The sequence below is a fragment of the Mesoplodon bidens genome (assembly GCF_964165515.1).
Source record: "Mesoplodon bidens genome assembly, chromosome: 4".
Classification (NCBI taxonomy): domain Eukaryota; kingdom Metazoa; phylum Chordata; class Mammalia; order Artiodactyla; family Ziphiidae; genus Mesoplodon; species Mesoplodon bidens.
In genome coordinates this window covers 158,210,530-158,226,378 of record NC_138160.1, presented here as the reverse complement: position 1 = coordinate 158,226,378, position 15,849 = coordinate 158,210,530, and the positions used below count along the sequence as shown (strand labels likewise).

The window sequence follows — 15,849 nt, the reverse complement described above, 5'->3', positions numbered from 1 at the left end:
ATATTAGAGAATAAGTACTGAAAAGAAAACAGGTTGATGTGGTATAGTGGAGTCTCAGAAGGGAGACTTGTGAGATTAGGTGGTTAAAGAACTCCTCTTTGAGGACATGATATTTGAGCTGAGACCTGAATAAGGAGCCAGTCATGCAAAAAGACATAGAGGACTACTGTCCAGAAGTATTTTACTCACCTGTGGGTCTAAGTGACCCTGACAAAAATCAGAGTAGCGACCATATAGCAACCATATATCCTTGCTTGCTCTTTGTTCCTAATCTACTTTGTCTTGGTTTCCTGAATGGAAATGGAAAGAAACGTTACAGAGGATAGAAGAGTTTTCTCTAAAAATCTATAAGGTCTAATAGTGAGTTTAATAACTTCCCATTTAGATTGAGATTAAACTTACTGAGCCACTACATTTTCCTTAAGATGATCAGTCTTTTAGAAGGTTGAGATAAAAATGGCTTCAAAACAGCCAAAGATTGAAATAAACACAGGGTTTTTTTGTGTGTGTGTGTGTCTATGATAAAATGTCCTGGAGGAAGCTGTGCTGAAATTTCAGGCCAGACTGGCTCAATCTCTGTTCTGTCGTCAGAAGGCATAGCTTCTGTTCAAAGTGTTCATCCTGGGCTGGACACCTCATCATGACGTTGTTCACTCCAGTAAGCTCCTGGGTGTGACCTTTTCTTTTCTCCAGCTGGAATCCTCACTTTCCTTAGCATTATGGATTCTAGGTTTTATGAGCCTTTAGAGGTCAAATCTTTAACACTCCTGAGCCCTGGATGGACTTCAATGAGGAAATTATATGCTTATATACAGAAAGAGAAGACTGAATTTTATCTGACCTTGCTTGGGATAAGCTCCTTCTCTGGCCTAGTTAGTCTGTATCTTTTAGGAAAATTACTAAGCAATCTTAAATGTATTGTTCCTAAAATTCTTAGAGGCGCAGGTAAATTTGACCAATTTGGCAAAGGAGGTGGTTTAAACTGAGCAAAATTAATGGGAATTGTGTTAGTCATCTTGCTTTATCCTCAAGACCACGTATGTTGATAAGTTGGTAGCAATTTAGGCAGGCAGCCCTTTCTATTAAAATGTGAAATACGTATTCCTGAAGAATACTGTGTTCTGCAGAATTGTGCACTAAGAATCACAGAGTTATGGGGCAAAAGGGGTTAGAGGCAGATCACTTAGAACCTAATGAATTTTGTACCAGAGGCACTAACAAAAAGAGAATTAGTACCTTGGAAATAACTTGGACAGTTCAGGCAAGCAGCTCAGTATGGTTAGAGGCTGCCTCAAGGAATATTGAAAATGCACAAAACCAATAGAGCAGAAATGCTGGCTTGCTAGCTTGGAGGCAGTGCAGATGAAAGTGGACCTCTGAGCAGCTGAGGAATGCAAACTCTCAGGAGATAAGAGCCCTGCAAGGTTGGGGGAACACCTCTCTGACCAGAGAGGCTTGGTTGCTGTGCTCATTCTTAATTTTCTTACAATAGAGCTGAGGGGGCTCCTGCCTGCACATCACACAAGCTGGGGGCTTTTTCCTTTCCTGCTGAAGGTTATGGTTCTCCCACTATGCTAGCTCACCTTGCTTAGGAAAAGTCATTTGTGAACCAGTATAATGTCTAGGTTACACTGACATCATTCCCCTATTTATCAATCTTACACGAGCTAAACGGTACCGTAGCAACAGGCATCATAGCTGTTTGAACAGACTACTTTTTCACAATCTGGAGGAGATGAGAACAGTTCTACCAGACTGAAATTTGAACGTGTTTCTCATCTCTCTTTTCTGTTCCTGCCCTACTCCCAGGTCTTATCTACATATGCTTACCTACTCTTTCTAGAAGTTCCCTGGAAATTTATTTTCCTATAGTCTACTCATTAGTTCTCCAAATATATAATATAGCATAACTGGTATCATTTACATTAATAGGAAAATATGATCAAGTCTTCCTTGTCCATCCCACGTGCCCTTCCTTTACCTTCTTCATAAGGCTCAGAGATATTGGTGTCCAAGGAAGATGGTTGGTGAGGGGGAAGAGGGTGCCAAGTGGAGGGCGTGTGTAGGTACACACACGGAGGGGCCTGTCAGAGGCCTCGGCAGCAGTGTGCACGGTGCCCAGTAAATCAGGGCAATAGGGCTAGGGTGCAGAGGTGGAAGGTAGAGGAGACTGCCAGGGCAGCTAGCTGAAAGATGGGTTACATTGAGCACGGAAGCCAACATATTGAGGATAATCAGAACTTGGTTTCTCATAACGAGAAGGGAATTTACAAACATGGGAAGTGGGGAAGGCTAGAGAGAAACATGGGATGTTGGAGTGGACTTGCAATTACCAGTATGAACTCATTTTTATAAATGTACACAGATATAGAAACGGTTGTAAATATAGCTGTGTGTATATTCATATATTTCCTAGCTTTGTCCTCAGAGAAGACTTAGAAACAGTAAATATCCACTAGCAATGACTATACGGAATACCCAAGTCTCAGTTTCTAAATATCTTTTGTCACTGAAAGGAACGAGGATTTCTTGGGGGGGTGGGGGGAGAAACGGCTAATTCTAAGGGTAGGGCAGAGAAAGAACAAGATGAAAGCCTAGAGTATCTTCTTGGGCCAGGAAGTGTGGAAGCCCTTGAAGGATGATGGGGGGATAGGTCAAAAGGACATAGGAACCCCCACTGGCCAAATCAGGGACAATTTTGAGGACAAACTGAACATCAAAATAAATGAGGAGAGAATCAGATTATAACCCATTGAATAAAATAGGTCCATACTGATCTGATATAAATAAATACATGACTAAATAAATGGGGGAGAAGGGAAAACTAGTAAATGTAGAAGGATTGATAGAAATAGGTAATCAGCATTTGGCAGTAATCATTGTGGTAGTTGATATAGGTAGGAGTCTTCAATGGATGCCAAGTCTAATGAGGGAACAGGATATTGATGGATAACACAATATTCCCCCACAAAATACTAATCAAATTCAAAGGGGAAAATGGTTTCTTTTTGGTGGAGAAACCAGGCGGGTATCAATTTGACTAGCTGATCAAGATGAACATACCTAGTGAAAGGACAGGATGACATAGCATCATTATGGTGGTTTTCCTGTTTGGAATGCATAGGTCATGAGGCAACAGTACCGACCCAGGTTGAGAGCCATCCTGCAGAATGAATGGTCTGTATATTTTAAAGCTACTAAGCATGTAAAAGACAGGAAAGAATGAGGAACTATTGTAAACTGAAAAAGGCCGATGACCTGGGACATGACATCTAAATGTAGCATGGTTCTGGGTAGGATTCTGGATCAGAAAGGAAAAAAGAGATATATTGCGATAGTTTAAAATTGGGATGGAGTCTGTGAATTGGGAAAGAGTGTTGTATCAATGTTGATTTCCTGATTGGAAGCGGCATTGTTTGGTGGTACATAAGGCAGTATAAGGGAGTGACCTTGCTTTGAGCAGGTACCAGTAGTTATGTTTGGGGGTAGTAGAGCGTCATGTCAGAAAAAGATGATGGATAGATAGATAGATAGATAGATAGATTCGTGCATAGATAGAAGGGGAGGAGGCAGAAGACAAACGCACAAAACGTTAACAGTAAGGGGAATCCAGATGAAGGAGATGTGGGAGGTCTTGGTGTACTATTCTTGTAAAGAGTAGATTGGAAACTTATTTTCTAAACTATTTCCCAAAAATGAACATAAAAATATTTAAATCTACTTTTTTGGTTTGTTGTTCATTAGATGAGATCACAGCTAGTTTTCGTCGCTTTGGCCCTTTGATTGTGGATTGGCCTCATAAAGCAGAGAGCAAATCCTATTTTCCTCCTAAAGGTAATTTTCAATATTCGATATACATGCATAGTTTATCCTTATGTTCTTTTCATAAATGTCTGCCTTCACTGTACAATTTTTCATTGTTAAACTTACATTTTCCCAAATATGTCTTTAAAATTTGTATTTAGTATGTACTTTCAATTCAGATTTAATTTTACTCTAAAAGAGGTTTCAAGATAATACCAAACTGAACTTAATGTTGATATTATCCGATTTAGGGTGAGATTTAACTTTTAGGGGTTTCTGTTTGTTTTCGTTTTTTTCTACACCTTTTCCCTTCCTTAGTTTTATGCTTCCTTTCCCTTGAAGAATTATTTTAAAAATCGGAAAAATATAAGCCTTTCAAAAATTTTTTTATTAGGCTATGCATTCCTGCTATTTCAAGATGAAAGCTCTGTTCAGGCTCTCATTGATGCATGTATTGAAGAAGATGGAAAACTCTACCTTTGTGTATCAAGTCCCACTATCAAAGACAAGCCAGTAAGTGCAGTCTAGCATGAAAATAGCTTCTCATTTTTGCCTCTGTTTGTTAGCTCTGAAAAACCCACAGACATCTTAATGTATGTGTTAATTGACAACGTTTGTAAGTAGAATCGAAATGAAAAGTTTTGTTTTTGTCAGGTTCCTAACATTGACATTCTGTATATTTGTGCACATTATTTTGACATTGAATTTTTGGTTAGTTAAAATATTGGTGAATCTTTCTATTAAAAGACTTCACCTGGTAATGCATTTGATAAATATAAAGTAGCTGAATTTCCTCTGAATGATAGAACTCAAATCACAAATAGATCTGTCTTTCTCCTTCCTCTCTTTGATCAAGATTTTACCCAGTACTATCCTTAACTTTTTGCATATGGTACTCGCCAAGTAAAATGAATTATGTATATACATAAATATACATTGCATATTGTTTCTTTTTGAAGCAGTTTTTCTTTATTATAAAATTTAGTCTTTAGGAATAGTAGCAACTAGCCTGTTTTGACAAATCTGGCAAACCAACACAACAATCTGTTATCGCTCAGCCAGTACCTAGTGATGGGGTCTCCAGTTCAGAATGGAGGCGCTAGTGCGCTTAGCTCAAACAGTGATTTGTGGAGCTCCTCTTAGTGTCTTAGGGTTGTCCCAGAATTCTTATGTGGCTAGACTCTATTTGACTTGCTTGTTCCCTGCCAGTCCCTAAATTTAGGTATTTAAATTGGGGACCTTCTGGCCTTGGGACTTAGTTTGGTGTACCTGTTGGGAATACCCCACTGTCAACCCCTTAGCCTTTGGTGTGGGCATTGGTAACAGTTTATACACGCAAACAATTGAATTGAGGTACTTGATCCTTGGTTGTTGTAATGGACACACTGAAGTGTTTTATCATAAAAAGCTTACTGCAGATATCATCAATATTTTTATTTTGAAATGCTTTTTGAAATAATGTAACAGATTTGTTAGTATCAGGAGTAGTTTGCATTTCCTGGACATAGGATTGGACACACAGTCCTAGTTCACATAGCACTGAATACTAATCAACATCCAATACCGTGCTAAATTTAAATTACATGGCTACTGGGGTGTTGCGTAGGAGAGGGGCCCAAATAAGCTGTAAAATAGTTAATTAACTTACAGATAATTAAGGGCATGTTAGTGTTAAGTGATTTGGGTTATAATAGGCAATTAAATTGAACTTTCCACCTTGGTTAGTTTACTCTTAAATGTGAAATGAAAGGTTGGAATATGCTAGTTGTAAGTCTTTTCTAGTTTTCCAGTTTTATTGATTTGTAATGACATGGATTATTGCTTTTAAAAGTAAAATACTCTGCAATAATTTTAAACTTCCTTTATGTATAAACTGTCTGTGTTGAGAATGAGACATTTTGGTTTGCACACTCTCTAGGTACAGATTCGGCCTTGGAATCTCAGTGACAGTGACTTTGTGATGGATGGTTCACAGCCTCTTGACCCACGAAAAACTATATTTGTTGGTGGTGTTCCCCGACCATTGCGAGCTGGTATGATTAAACAAAGAAACAAACAAACAAAAAAACCCTATTTATCCGTTAGCATAAGAAATATACAGATTTTTCAGGATAAATTCTCCATAAGCATTTGAGTTCATGTCTAGGAGTGAGAGTTCTGGAATCCAAGTGTCTGGGCTTGAATTCATGTGCTCTGCTTCCAGTTAATAGCTGAGTAACCCTACTCAAATTAATTTCTCTAATTCTCAATTTCCTCATCTGTCAAGTGGAGTTATAAGTATGTCCTTTATGGAGAGTTGTTTTGAGGATTAAATGAGATTGTGGGTGCCTAGTGCGTAGTGCACGGTCTCGTAATGCTAATGCTCATCACTCTCATCATCATCTGAGAGAACAAAACCCTTCAGGGATGGGTTAGGTATCGAGATGGTCGCTGTTTGTTTTCCCCGTCCCCATGGGCTCAACAGCTGCTTACTGAGCTCTGAAATACAGCAGGGTTCTCAGCAGTGCATTGTGTTGTAAGAGCAGTGCTTACAGAAGAAATTTCATCCCCAACTTCAAGTAATTTGAGGTTTAATAGTATAAGTGAGTTGAACATAAAATGAACATGAATGCAGTTTCAAAACTGTAACATTTCATGGAGAAGAAGATGCATTTATTACTTCAAGTTTCTTTTTTTTTTTATTGATTTATTTTTTATTTAGTTTTGACCGCGTTGGGTCTTTGTTGCTACGTGCGGGCTTTCTCTAGTTGCAGCGAGCGGGGCTGCTCTTCACTGTGGTGCACAGGCTTCTCACTGCGGTGGCTTCTCTTGTTGTGGAGCACGGGCTCTAGGCGCACAGACTTCAGTAGTTGTGGCACGCAGGCTTGGTAGTTGTGGCTTGCAGGCTCTAGAGTGCGGGCTCAGTAGTTGTGGCGCACGGGCTTAATTGCTCCGTGGCATGTGGGATCTTCCAGGACCAGGGCTCGAACCCGTGTCCCCTGCATTGGCAGGCAGATTGTTAACCACTGCGCCACCAGGGAAGCACTACTTCAAGCTTCTATGTGAAAAATTGGCAAATAGCTACACGGTAAAGAAAGGTAAAAAGGATTTTGTTGGAAATATGCTCGAAGGACACCCAAAGACCTTGCCAATCAGCTTTCTAGTGTTCAAGTGATTACTTATATGAAGCAGTACATTGTTAACTGGTAAATATATGGTGCATCGTGGCGTAGAGCAGATAGACCAGGGTGCCAAGTACAGCACAGTCACTTAACTACCCATGACCTTGCACAGATTAATCATCCTCTCTGTGCCTCAGTTTCCCCAGAAAATTACTCCCTACTTCATAGGGTTGTTGTGTAGATTAAAAGTGAACATATGTGAAATACTCAGCAGAGTCCCTGCCCTTAGTTACAGTAGGTTAAAGATGAACACCTGGACGACTGGTTATAATAGCTAGTTTCATTTTAATAATTATTGTAATGACAGACACATGAACTGCTTTTGATGTAAGAGCCAGATGAATTTTCCTGATTTCAAATGTCCCCTTTGCTCCTTCCATATGTAGTGGAGCTTGCCATGATAATGGACCGGCTGTATGGAGGCGTGTGCTATGCTGGGATTGATACCGACCCTGAGCTGAAATACCCAAAAGGAGCTGGGCGAGTCGCATTCTCTAATCAACAGAGTTACATAGCTGCTATCAGTGCCCGCTTCGTGCAGCTGCAGCATGGAGAGATAGATAAACGGGTAAGTCCTGGACTACATTCTGGGAAGTTCTAGAAATGGCCGTCTATGTCATCACCAAGCTTGGAGTGGGGGAATTTTATGTGACAATAAATTGACAGCTGATAGTTATTCCTGTAGGACCCATTAGATGCATGCTCTGGAATACATCTAAGAGTTGCATATGAATTTCTTCTGTCTCTTAGTTTTCTGAATAGCCTAACCAGAACATTACAGTCACTTTGTTTGAGTCTGTTTAATCTTTCCTAAGGTATCACCTCCATCCATTCACTTATTCAGTTAGTCATTCAGTGCATATTTACCGAATCCTTTGTACTATGTTATATCAACTATACAAACATGAACACCCTTGAGATCTCCTCACGGTTTTTTTTTTTTAACCTGGGATATCAAAAATACCTCAGCAAGCCCTATTTTCCTGTGTAACAAATGATTGAGTAAATTCATTTCTAGGACGGCATGTCTAAGAAATATTTCATTGTAACAGATTAAGTAGAAGAACTCAGAATCCTTTCATCTGTAATCTATTTTACTGCCTGAAATTAGGTAGTAGTTCATTAGCATTATTTTCACACTTTATATTCCTCTTCGTTGTGTTTATCCTCTGAATCAAAAGCCTGGAAAAAACCCTCAAAGTTAACTCTTCTGTTTTTTAATGTATTGTATTTGAGACTGTGTGTTCTATTATATGTCTTTTTTCTTCGCATTCACGTATTTCTTACCTTTGTGTTTCATGCATTCAACAAACATTTTAGTGACTAGGGCAAGAAGTCCCTGTCCTCATGGATTTATGTTCTGGTGGATGGAACTCTATCCTACACCAGTACTACTCAAAATACGGCTTGTGAACCGACTGCCAGTTGGTAAATGGTTTGTTAGGAGTTTGTGGTGAGATAGGAATTTATACCAGAATGTGAATCTGCTGCATTAATAAGCACAGTGTTTATAGTTCAGTTGAGATTTCTTCATAGAAAGACCTTCTTGATGAAGAAAGCAATGTGTTGATTTACATTCTGGTGTCAGCTCCTCATTTCATGGCAGACTGGCACTTTCATTAGGGCTGACTTAGATATCCAACACTCCAAGGCATTGTGCTCAGAAAAGTCTTTGTTGATTGACTGTATTGTGCCTTTCTCAATTCAGTACCAAGTCACTAGTGGTTTACACTTACTGCTTATGTTCCATTTCATGTATATTTCACATCGGTGGCAGCTGAAAATTTCCCATGGTAGTGGTCATCATACTGTGAATATAGTAAGGCGAAAGGTATAGATTCTACTGTAAACATGGAGGAAGGGGGCAGGATTAGTTGCAGTATATGTTAACATGCCTCCTCGTTTTTTATTCACACTAAAAAATATGTACATCTGAGTAAACGGACACTCCCGCCTCATCGCTTCATTCCATCATCGGTTTCAGAGTTGTAAGGTTAGCCATTAGAAATTCAGACTTAATTTGTTTTCCTCTACGATCCAATTCTGTGACCAGTGTGCCTGCCATTCTGTAGATGTTACGGAATGGCCTCGGTGCCAGAAGCCTAATCCTCTGATTACGTCTGCTCTTCCTGCCTTCCATATCACTCTTCTCTTTTTGTTCACAGCTAACCTTTGTTCAGGATTCCTTGTCAGAAGTGGATGGCACCAGTGGTAGTCATAGCCTGGTGTAAGGGAGTTTCAGTCATGAGTCTCTCCAAGACTAAAAATAACCAACTCTTTTCTCACTGGAGAATTAATAGCCAGGTTATTTTTAATGCTTGAGAGGCTCAAATGATATTGGCCTATTGAACACTGGAACAGACCCAGTTTTATAAATTCACCTCTGACTTTTAGACTGAAGTAAACCATTCTCCCTGACAAAGAACAAAGCAAGGTTTTAGATTATGAGTACTATGGCTGCATCTTGTTTTCCTGGAGTTCGAGGTTTGTGATTATAACCCAAGATGTGTGCACTGTAAATAGAAACCATGACCCAAACCTTATTACAGCTCAGAGGCTTGTGATGCAGAAGTCAGGCAGCTTCCCTCTGATCTGTACATTGAAGTGCTATTTTGTGGCACTGGGAATCTCTCAGTTGGTCTTGTGTAAATTATAATTCCACATATGACAAGAATCCAGATCCACTAATTAAAGTGACGGCTTGTGTCTATGAAAACTCTCCTGTGGGTTTAACCTCATAATGTTCTTAAATGTTAAGTTGGCTTCACTCTTAACTTTCTGCTGGGATCTTGCTTTTCATTTGAAAACTGTTTAGGTAATAAGACAAAAATGTAAAACAATGGGCATAAAAGCCTTACCACCTTAAAAGATGATAGCTAATTTCAGTAAAAGAATTGTTGACCCTTCCTTTGGGATACCTTGGCACAGACTCATTCAGACAGTGGATGGAAATGTACATACACGGTATAAGAGTTGCCCGGTCCATTCACTGAGAAATGTAAACACCCTTGTTTTATTTTTGATTGCAGGTGGAAGTTAAGCCATATGTCTTGGACGATCAGCTGTGTGATGAATGTCAGGGGGCCCGTTGTGGGGGAAAATTTGCTCCATTTTTCTGTGCTAATGTTACCTGTCTGCAGTATTACTGTGAATATTGCTGGGCTGCTATTCATTCTCGCGCTGGCAGGGAATTCCACAAGCCCCTGGTGAAGGAAGGTGGTGACCGTCCTCGACATATTTCATTCCGCTGGAACTAAAGGATAACTACAGTGCTCATTTTCAGGCCCCAGAATAAGTGCACTCTTCTGTTAATTCTGCCCCCTTCCTCAACCTCTTCATGCTGGCATGTCCTTTTGTGCAGTCTGTAACTTAACAATAAGTCTAATGGAAAGAATGACCTATAATATAGGCATTTCGTAGATTCTTGTGTCACTGAAAACAATATGTATGAACTCCTTTCTCGTATTGCCATCATGTTGCATGGAAGTTTCATTCTCTTGTTGTGCTGGAGACCAAGAGGATCCAAACTTCCCGCAACATTTTCTTAGAGGAGAGAGAGAAATATTAAAAGAGAAATGAAACAATAGAGTATTTTGGGTTTTTAATTAAATTATTGTTCATAATAGATAAGAATACTTTTATTAAAATAACCACATAACAATAACACTATCAATCTCTCCTGACGCGGGGTTTCCCCCAGGGAAGTGCTTTTGCCTTTCTCTTTCTTTTCTTTCATATTTTTTGCCTTTCTCTTTTTTTCCGTCCCCTTTTTATTCTTTTAACAGCAGTGGAAGAAGTTAACAACTATTAACAGGAAGGAGCGTGTTAAAAGCAAACACAAATGCATGAGCAAGATTGAAGCAGCATTATAACTAATTTTAAGGGTTTAGAGGCGGAATGTAATTTCATTATGCCGCAAAGTTACCACCGCATCAGAAAAAAGAAAATAGGAAAGTAGGCAGAGCTAGGTTTATTTTCTTTTAAACAGGTTTTTAAACTTAGAATATAAAAATTGGGTACATTTACTTCTGAGGGGAGTGCACTTATTTATTTTTAAACTTTTACGTATCTGGTCACAGCCCCAGGAAACCTACCAAAGCTAGAGTTAATGACAACTGGTGGGAAAACTAGCATTTCCTCTTCTAAAGAACAAATATATAAATTTTATTTTTGATGTTATATATAAACTCTATATCCTAATTTACTAACACTCATCAGGTGTCAGCCTTTGCTCTCCATTTTGACGTTAAAAAAAAAAACAAACAGATCTAGAGATACCTCAAGGATATCATTTTTGATTTTGTGTTAGACTACCATGTGTAGCCAAAACTGGAAGACAAAACCAATATTCAAATTGGCTGCCGATTGGCTTACTTTTAGATTTAAAGTTACTTTGGGTATCCTGTAATTTAGTTGTAACATAGCAAATGAAAAAAAAAAGTTAAAAAAAAGTAGTTGCAAGGTGTTTTGCACTGTTGAACTAAGTAACTGTGTAAATCTGTGCAAAGGTACGTATGTTTATCTTACTCTTCCTATAAAATAAAATAACATTACAGTTTCAGAACTTAGCATGGGACATAGTCAGTGTTTGAAGTGCCAACTTCATCAAGTAATGCATGCTTTATTATAAATAAAACTAGCTTTTGAAAGGCGTTATGATGTGTTGAACAGTATGCTTCAGGGGTAAATTGAAAATAGTCTCTTGAAGCCCTGGTCATGGAAGTAACTTTTATTTTTATGGACATTCTCTTATGAAATGCCCTATCCACCATGAAAAGGATTATCATCAGTGTGCAAAACATTAAAAAAAAAACAAAAAACTAATGGCAATCTTGCTAGTTGTGCTACCTAACAGTACCATCTTGGATCCTTCAAAACCAAAGACTTGCCCCAGGAGTGCGGTGGAACCACCTGGCTGATGACCCCTACTGATCTGGAAAAGCAGTCCTTTATTTTTAATCCAGGCTTTAATGAACTCTATACCTGTTAAGTTCCAAAGGTCAAAATGGAGGCATTTGCTGTCTAATAGATACAGAAAGGGAGCTGCTTTTAAAGAATCCCCTGCAAATATTGAAAGCGGTCATGTGAATGGAGGGTGCTCTTGCGTAGCTGGTCAGGGACTTTTTTTTCTTTTCTCCTGAACGACATGATTCTAATTGGAATGTTCATTTGCCTCTTTTTATTCTTTTCAGTGCTTGTAGGTGGCTTGGGGTGTGCTATCGTGCTGTTCCTACTCAGTAAACAGGTGTGATGAGCTAACAAGAAATAAGAACTAGCTTTGAATAATAATTTTTCCCTTTGTACATGACCTGCTGAATTTCGGTACAGTGTTTTTGTAGCTAACTTATTTTGTCATGCACATAATGTATATTTGTTATGCACTACTTTTGTATATCTTGTTTTTCCAACAGTGAACATTTTTAGGCACACTTTTCACTGACGGGATATCTCTTTATGCAATACCTCAATTTTTCATATTGCAAAGAGTAGCTTTTTGTACTTTTATTACTGAGAGATCTTCATATACTTCATTTTTTAATATAAATAATTTTAATAAATTTTATTTTCTTATATTCTGCTTTTTATACATTTCAGTGCTCTGCATACATTTTAAATTATGAATGTTGTGCACTGGCAATGCTATTTTAGAGTCTGCAGAGAAGAGAAAGCATGTTGCTTAAACATCCTTCCCCAGCACCAGCTATTGGTGTACCTATAATTTAAGAAATAGTCTATGTAAAGTCACAAATTAATGAAAAAAATTTGCATGAAAATGACAGATAACACTGTAGTTCCTTAAAAAAAAATGAAATGCATAAGCATAGGGTAGAAATTTAAAATAACAAAATTGTCTACAGCTTCTTACTAAGTTTTTAAAATTATTCATAATGCAGACATTTTTGGTGAATGTTTAGCCATTTTTAATATTAATAAATTGGTGTTAAGTGTTTGATTCAGAGATGTCTGCTCTTTTAAATTATATATAAAGAAAAAAAATAGCCTGCCGTGGGACAGGTGTGTAATGTTAGTATGCATGACTAATGTAAGAAATTGTTATTCTACTAATATTTACTTGTGATTGTGTGACAAGCGTGTTTACAGATTATTTGGTTACACTTCAATTTACAGGGCATAAACAATTATTATCTATTACTCTGGACTTTATTGATTACATGTCCTTCAGATTACATGGGATTGTAGTTGGGAGTTACCATGTAACTCAAAACATAATTAACATGTAATTAGTTTACAGATTTTAGGGTATCACTTCAATGTACCAAGCATGTAGTTCTAGCGCACTAGCATGGCACCAGCCATGTACTTACAATGTAGTTACAGAGTAATTACATGGTTATTTTTGCAATGTAAAATAAAGTGTTTCTGATTATTTTCTATGTAAAGGAACCCTCTCCCTTCCCCTTCTGGTCCCTAAGCTTCGGTAAAATATATATACTTCTCCATACACAGACCTCTGCAGAATGCAAAATAAAACTTGCAGTGAATGAATTTAGCATTTTATGAGAGTGCTGTTGGAAAGACTTGATAATTCACCCTTTTTGTTTTGAAGAGTTGAATCTTCTGTTAAAAGGTGATTTAAAACTTGAATGTGATGAATTGTGGCAAGTTAACTTCAAGTTATGTGCAATACTTATTTCAAACTTTTGAAAGATCTTTGCAGTGTAATTCTTTGTTTTTAATTACAGACATTTAAAAATGTCATTTTCTACTGTTAAGAGTAATCCTCTTTCTTGCTGGTGTTTCTAAAGAAAAGAATCAGAACTCAATCTTTCTACTAATGTAAATTTGAGATTATTTTTAAAAATGGAATAAAAGAGGTTTTGGTCATTTGCTTTATTTTATTATCTTATTTTAAAGCTACTGTGATTGATAGCATTGTAAGAATTGGGACAATATTGTATTCAACTGTTTTATTTTTTATATTTTTAAAATTTAAAGTATAATTAGTTTTTATAATTTTCATCAGATTTTTGTTATATTTTTTGGAAGTGAAACTTTTAGCAAGTGGGTGTCTAGTTTTTACTAATCCCTAATTTTTTTTTCCAGTGTATTGCTCATATTATCAGAAGGAAAAGTTATTTAAGTATGTCAGTTAATTGTACTACTTGGCTGAATTTCCATATAGTTTTTACTGTGTATGGGGAGGTTGTAGTATTTATTAATAGCATTTTAAATAAGGGTAATTCATTTTTTATTAAAGTCATTTTCACGTTAAGTTCCTATTTTTGTATGTTCTACTCTTAAGTTATATAACACAGTTCCTTTTTTAAAAGAGTTCATTTGTTGAAGTGCTAGTGGAAAATTAATGTTATTAAATAGTTTGCAAATGACTATTTATACCAGTATGCATATAATTTTTAAATATTTGTAATGTGAGATGTTGAATGAATAAAACTTTTAACTCAGCTTTCTTTTAATATACTTATTTATTTTCAACATAAGTAGATTATGCTTCCATGGTTGGGGATATAACATTTAAAAAATATGAGGAATGTATTCTTTGGCCAAAGCAGAAGAAACTGAAATGAAAAGATGTCCAGTCATATAAGTACTCCTGGCAAGTGTGCCTTGCTTATGTAAACCCATAGATGTCAGTGGTGGTCGTCTTTGGCCTGCACTGTTAGTTCACACGCTGCCCTGCAGAGGTCTTTTCATTTGTAGCCTTCAGCATGTGTGTGAGGCCTAAGCCCAGGATCCGAGTGTTCAGTCATCTGCTTTAAGGCCAAATGTCCAATGAAAGTAAGGGGACACGTGTTTACTTAATAGGCAAGGTCAGTATTTGAGAGGTTTAGTTTTGGGTCTTCGTCAGTGAAGAACCTTGATTTCTGGCCACTCTCACAAGAAGATCTGGGTTATTAACAAGTCTCTCTGGAATTTTAACCACCCAGTTCCTCCCTAGATCCTGACATCACAGGATGTGGCCTCTGGGATTATAATCAGTAGAGCATGTGAATTGAAAGTATTATCTCTGGGTTCGTCCGTAAATCATGTGGACTACTGAATACTGTGATGTGTTAGTCATTTGTATTTTAGAGTGCATTTTCAAGCTTTTAAGGGTTTATTATAGCACAAAACATAACACTGAATAGATCCTGTTTTGTCAAATTTAATCTCTGCTCTTTCTTACCTTGGGTATAGTATTCCTAAGACTAGAAAATGGACTCTGGAGTTCTCTTGCTTCTAAGTTGTCTAAATATTCCCAATATAGAACTCTTCCGACTGTAGGGGTTTCTGAGAGTTCAGGCTGAACCAGCAGTGCATAGGACCCCCCCAGGAGTACTAGGTCACAGAAGCTTTGGCTGGCAGTAGCCAAAACTTAAGTTCAGAGTTCAGTGAAGGGCCCCTGAGAAAGCCCCAAGGACATAGGAGATGTGGGTGACATTTGGTTGCCACCTCTGCTGTATCCCTGGGCATGCTGGCATGGTTTCAGCACTGTAGGAGAGGGGGGGAAAAACATGAGTAGATTTAGTTTCTTTATTTGAGGAAATATTTATTTTAGGCAAGTGATATATCAACTATAAGTGATGTAACAATGGTATCTTGAAATAATATGTATGGGCAGTACTTCTGGTGTCTTAAGTCATGGAATGGTGAATCTGGAAAGGTTGTGTGAGGTTGTAAGGGCTGCATTTTCTTATTTTATTCACTGGTAGCTTACCTAAACCCACCCAACAAGGAAAGCTCCTTACTCCATTCTTAACGGTCCTTAACAACGAAGTTATTTAATAACTTCTTTTGGTAATGGGTTTGTATTCATACACAGTTCAGAAGGAAAATAAGTTTTTTTTTAAGTTTGAGAAATACTTAAAGTCAGAGAGAAAGAAAGTCATTGGGAAAATAAGTTCCTGATTTTAAAAATTAAGGA

General features: G+C 37.6%; 1 protein-coding gene across 1 annotated transcript in view; it reads left to right on the top strand.

The window, feature by feature from the left end:
- Positions 1 to 14,384, top strand: part of CPEB4 (cytoplasmic polyadenylation element binding protein 4) — a 64,544-nt gene extending 50,160 nt beyond the window's left edge. The window contains exons 5-9 of the mRNA XM_081232334.1: positions 3,745 to 3,834; positions 4,199 to 4,317; positions 5,723 to 5,837; positions 7,352 to 7,533; positions 9,995 to 14,384. Coding sequence (XP_081088460.1) covers positions 3,745 to 3,834; positions 4,199 to 4,317; positions 5,723 to 5,837; positions 7,352 to 7,533; positions 9,995 to 10,222 — 734 coding nt within the window. The 3' untranslated portion in view covers positions 10,223 to 14,384. The remainder of the gene's footprint in view (positions 1 to 3,744; positions 3,835 to 4,198; positions 4,318 to 5,722; positions 5,838 to 7,351; positions 7,534 to 9,994) is intronic.
- The last annotated feature ends 1,465 nt before the right edge of the window (positions 14,385 to 15,849 follow it).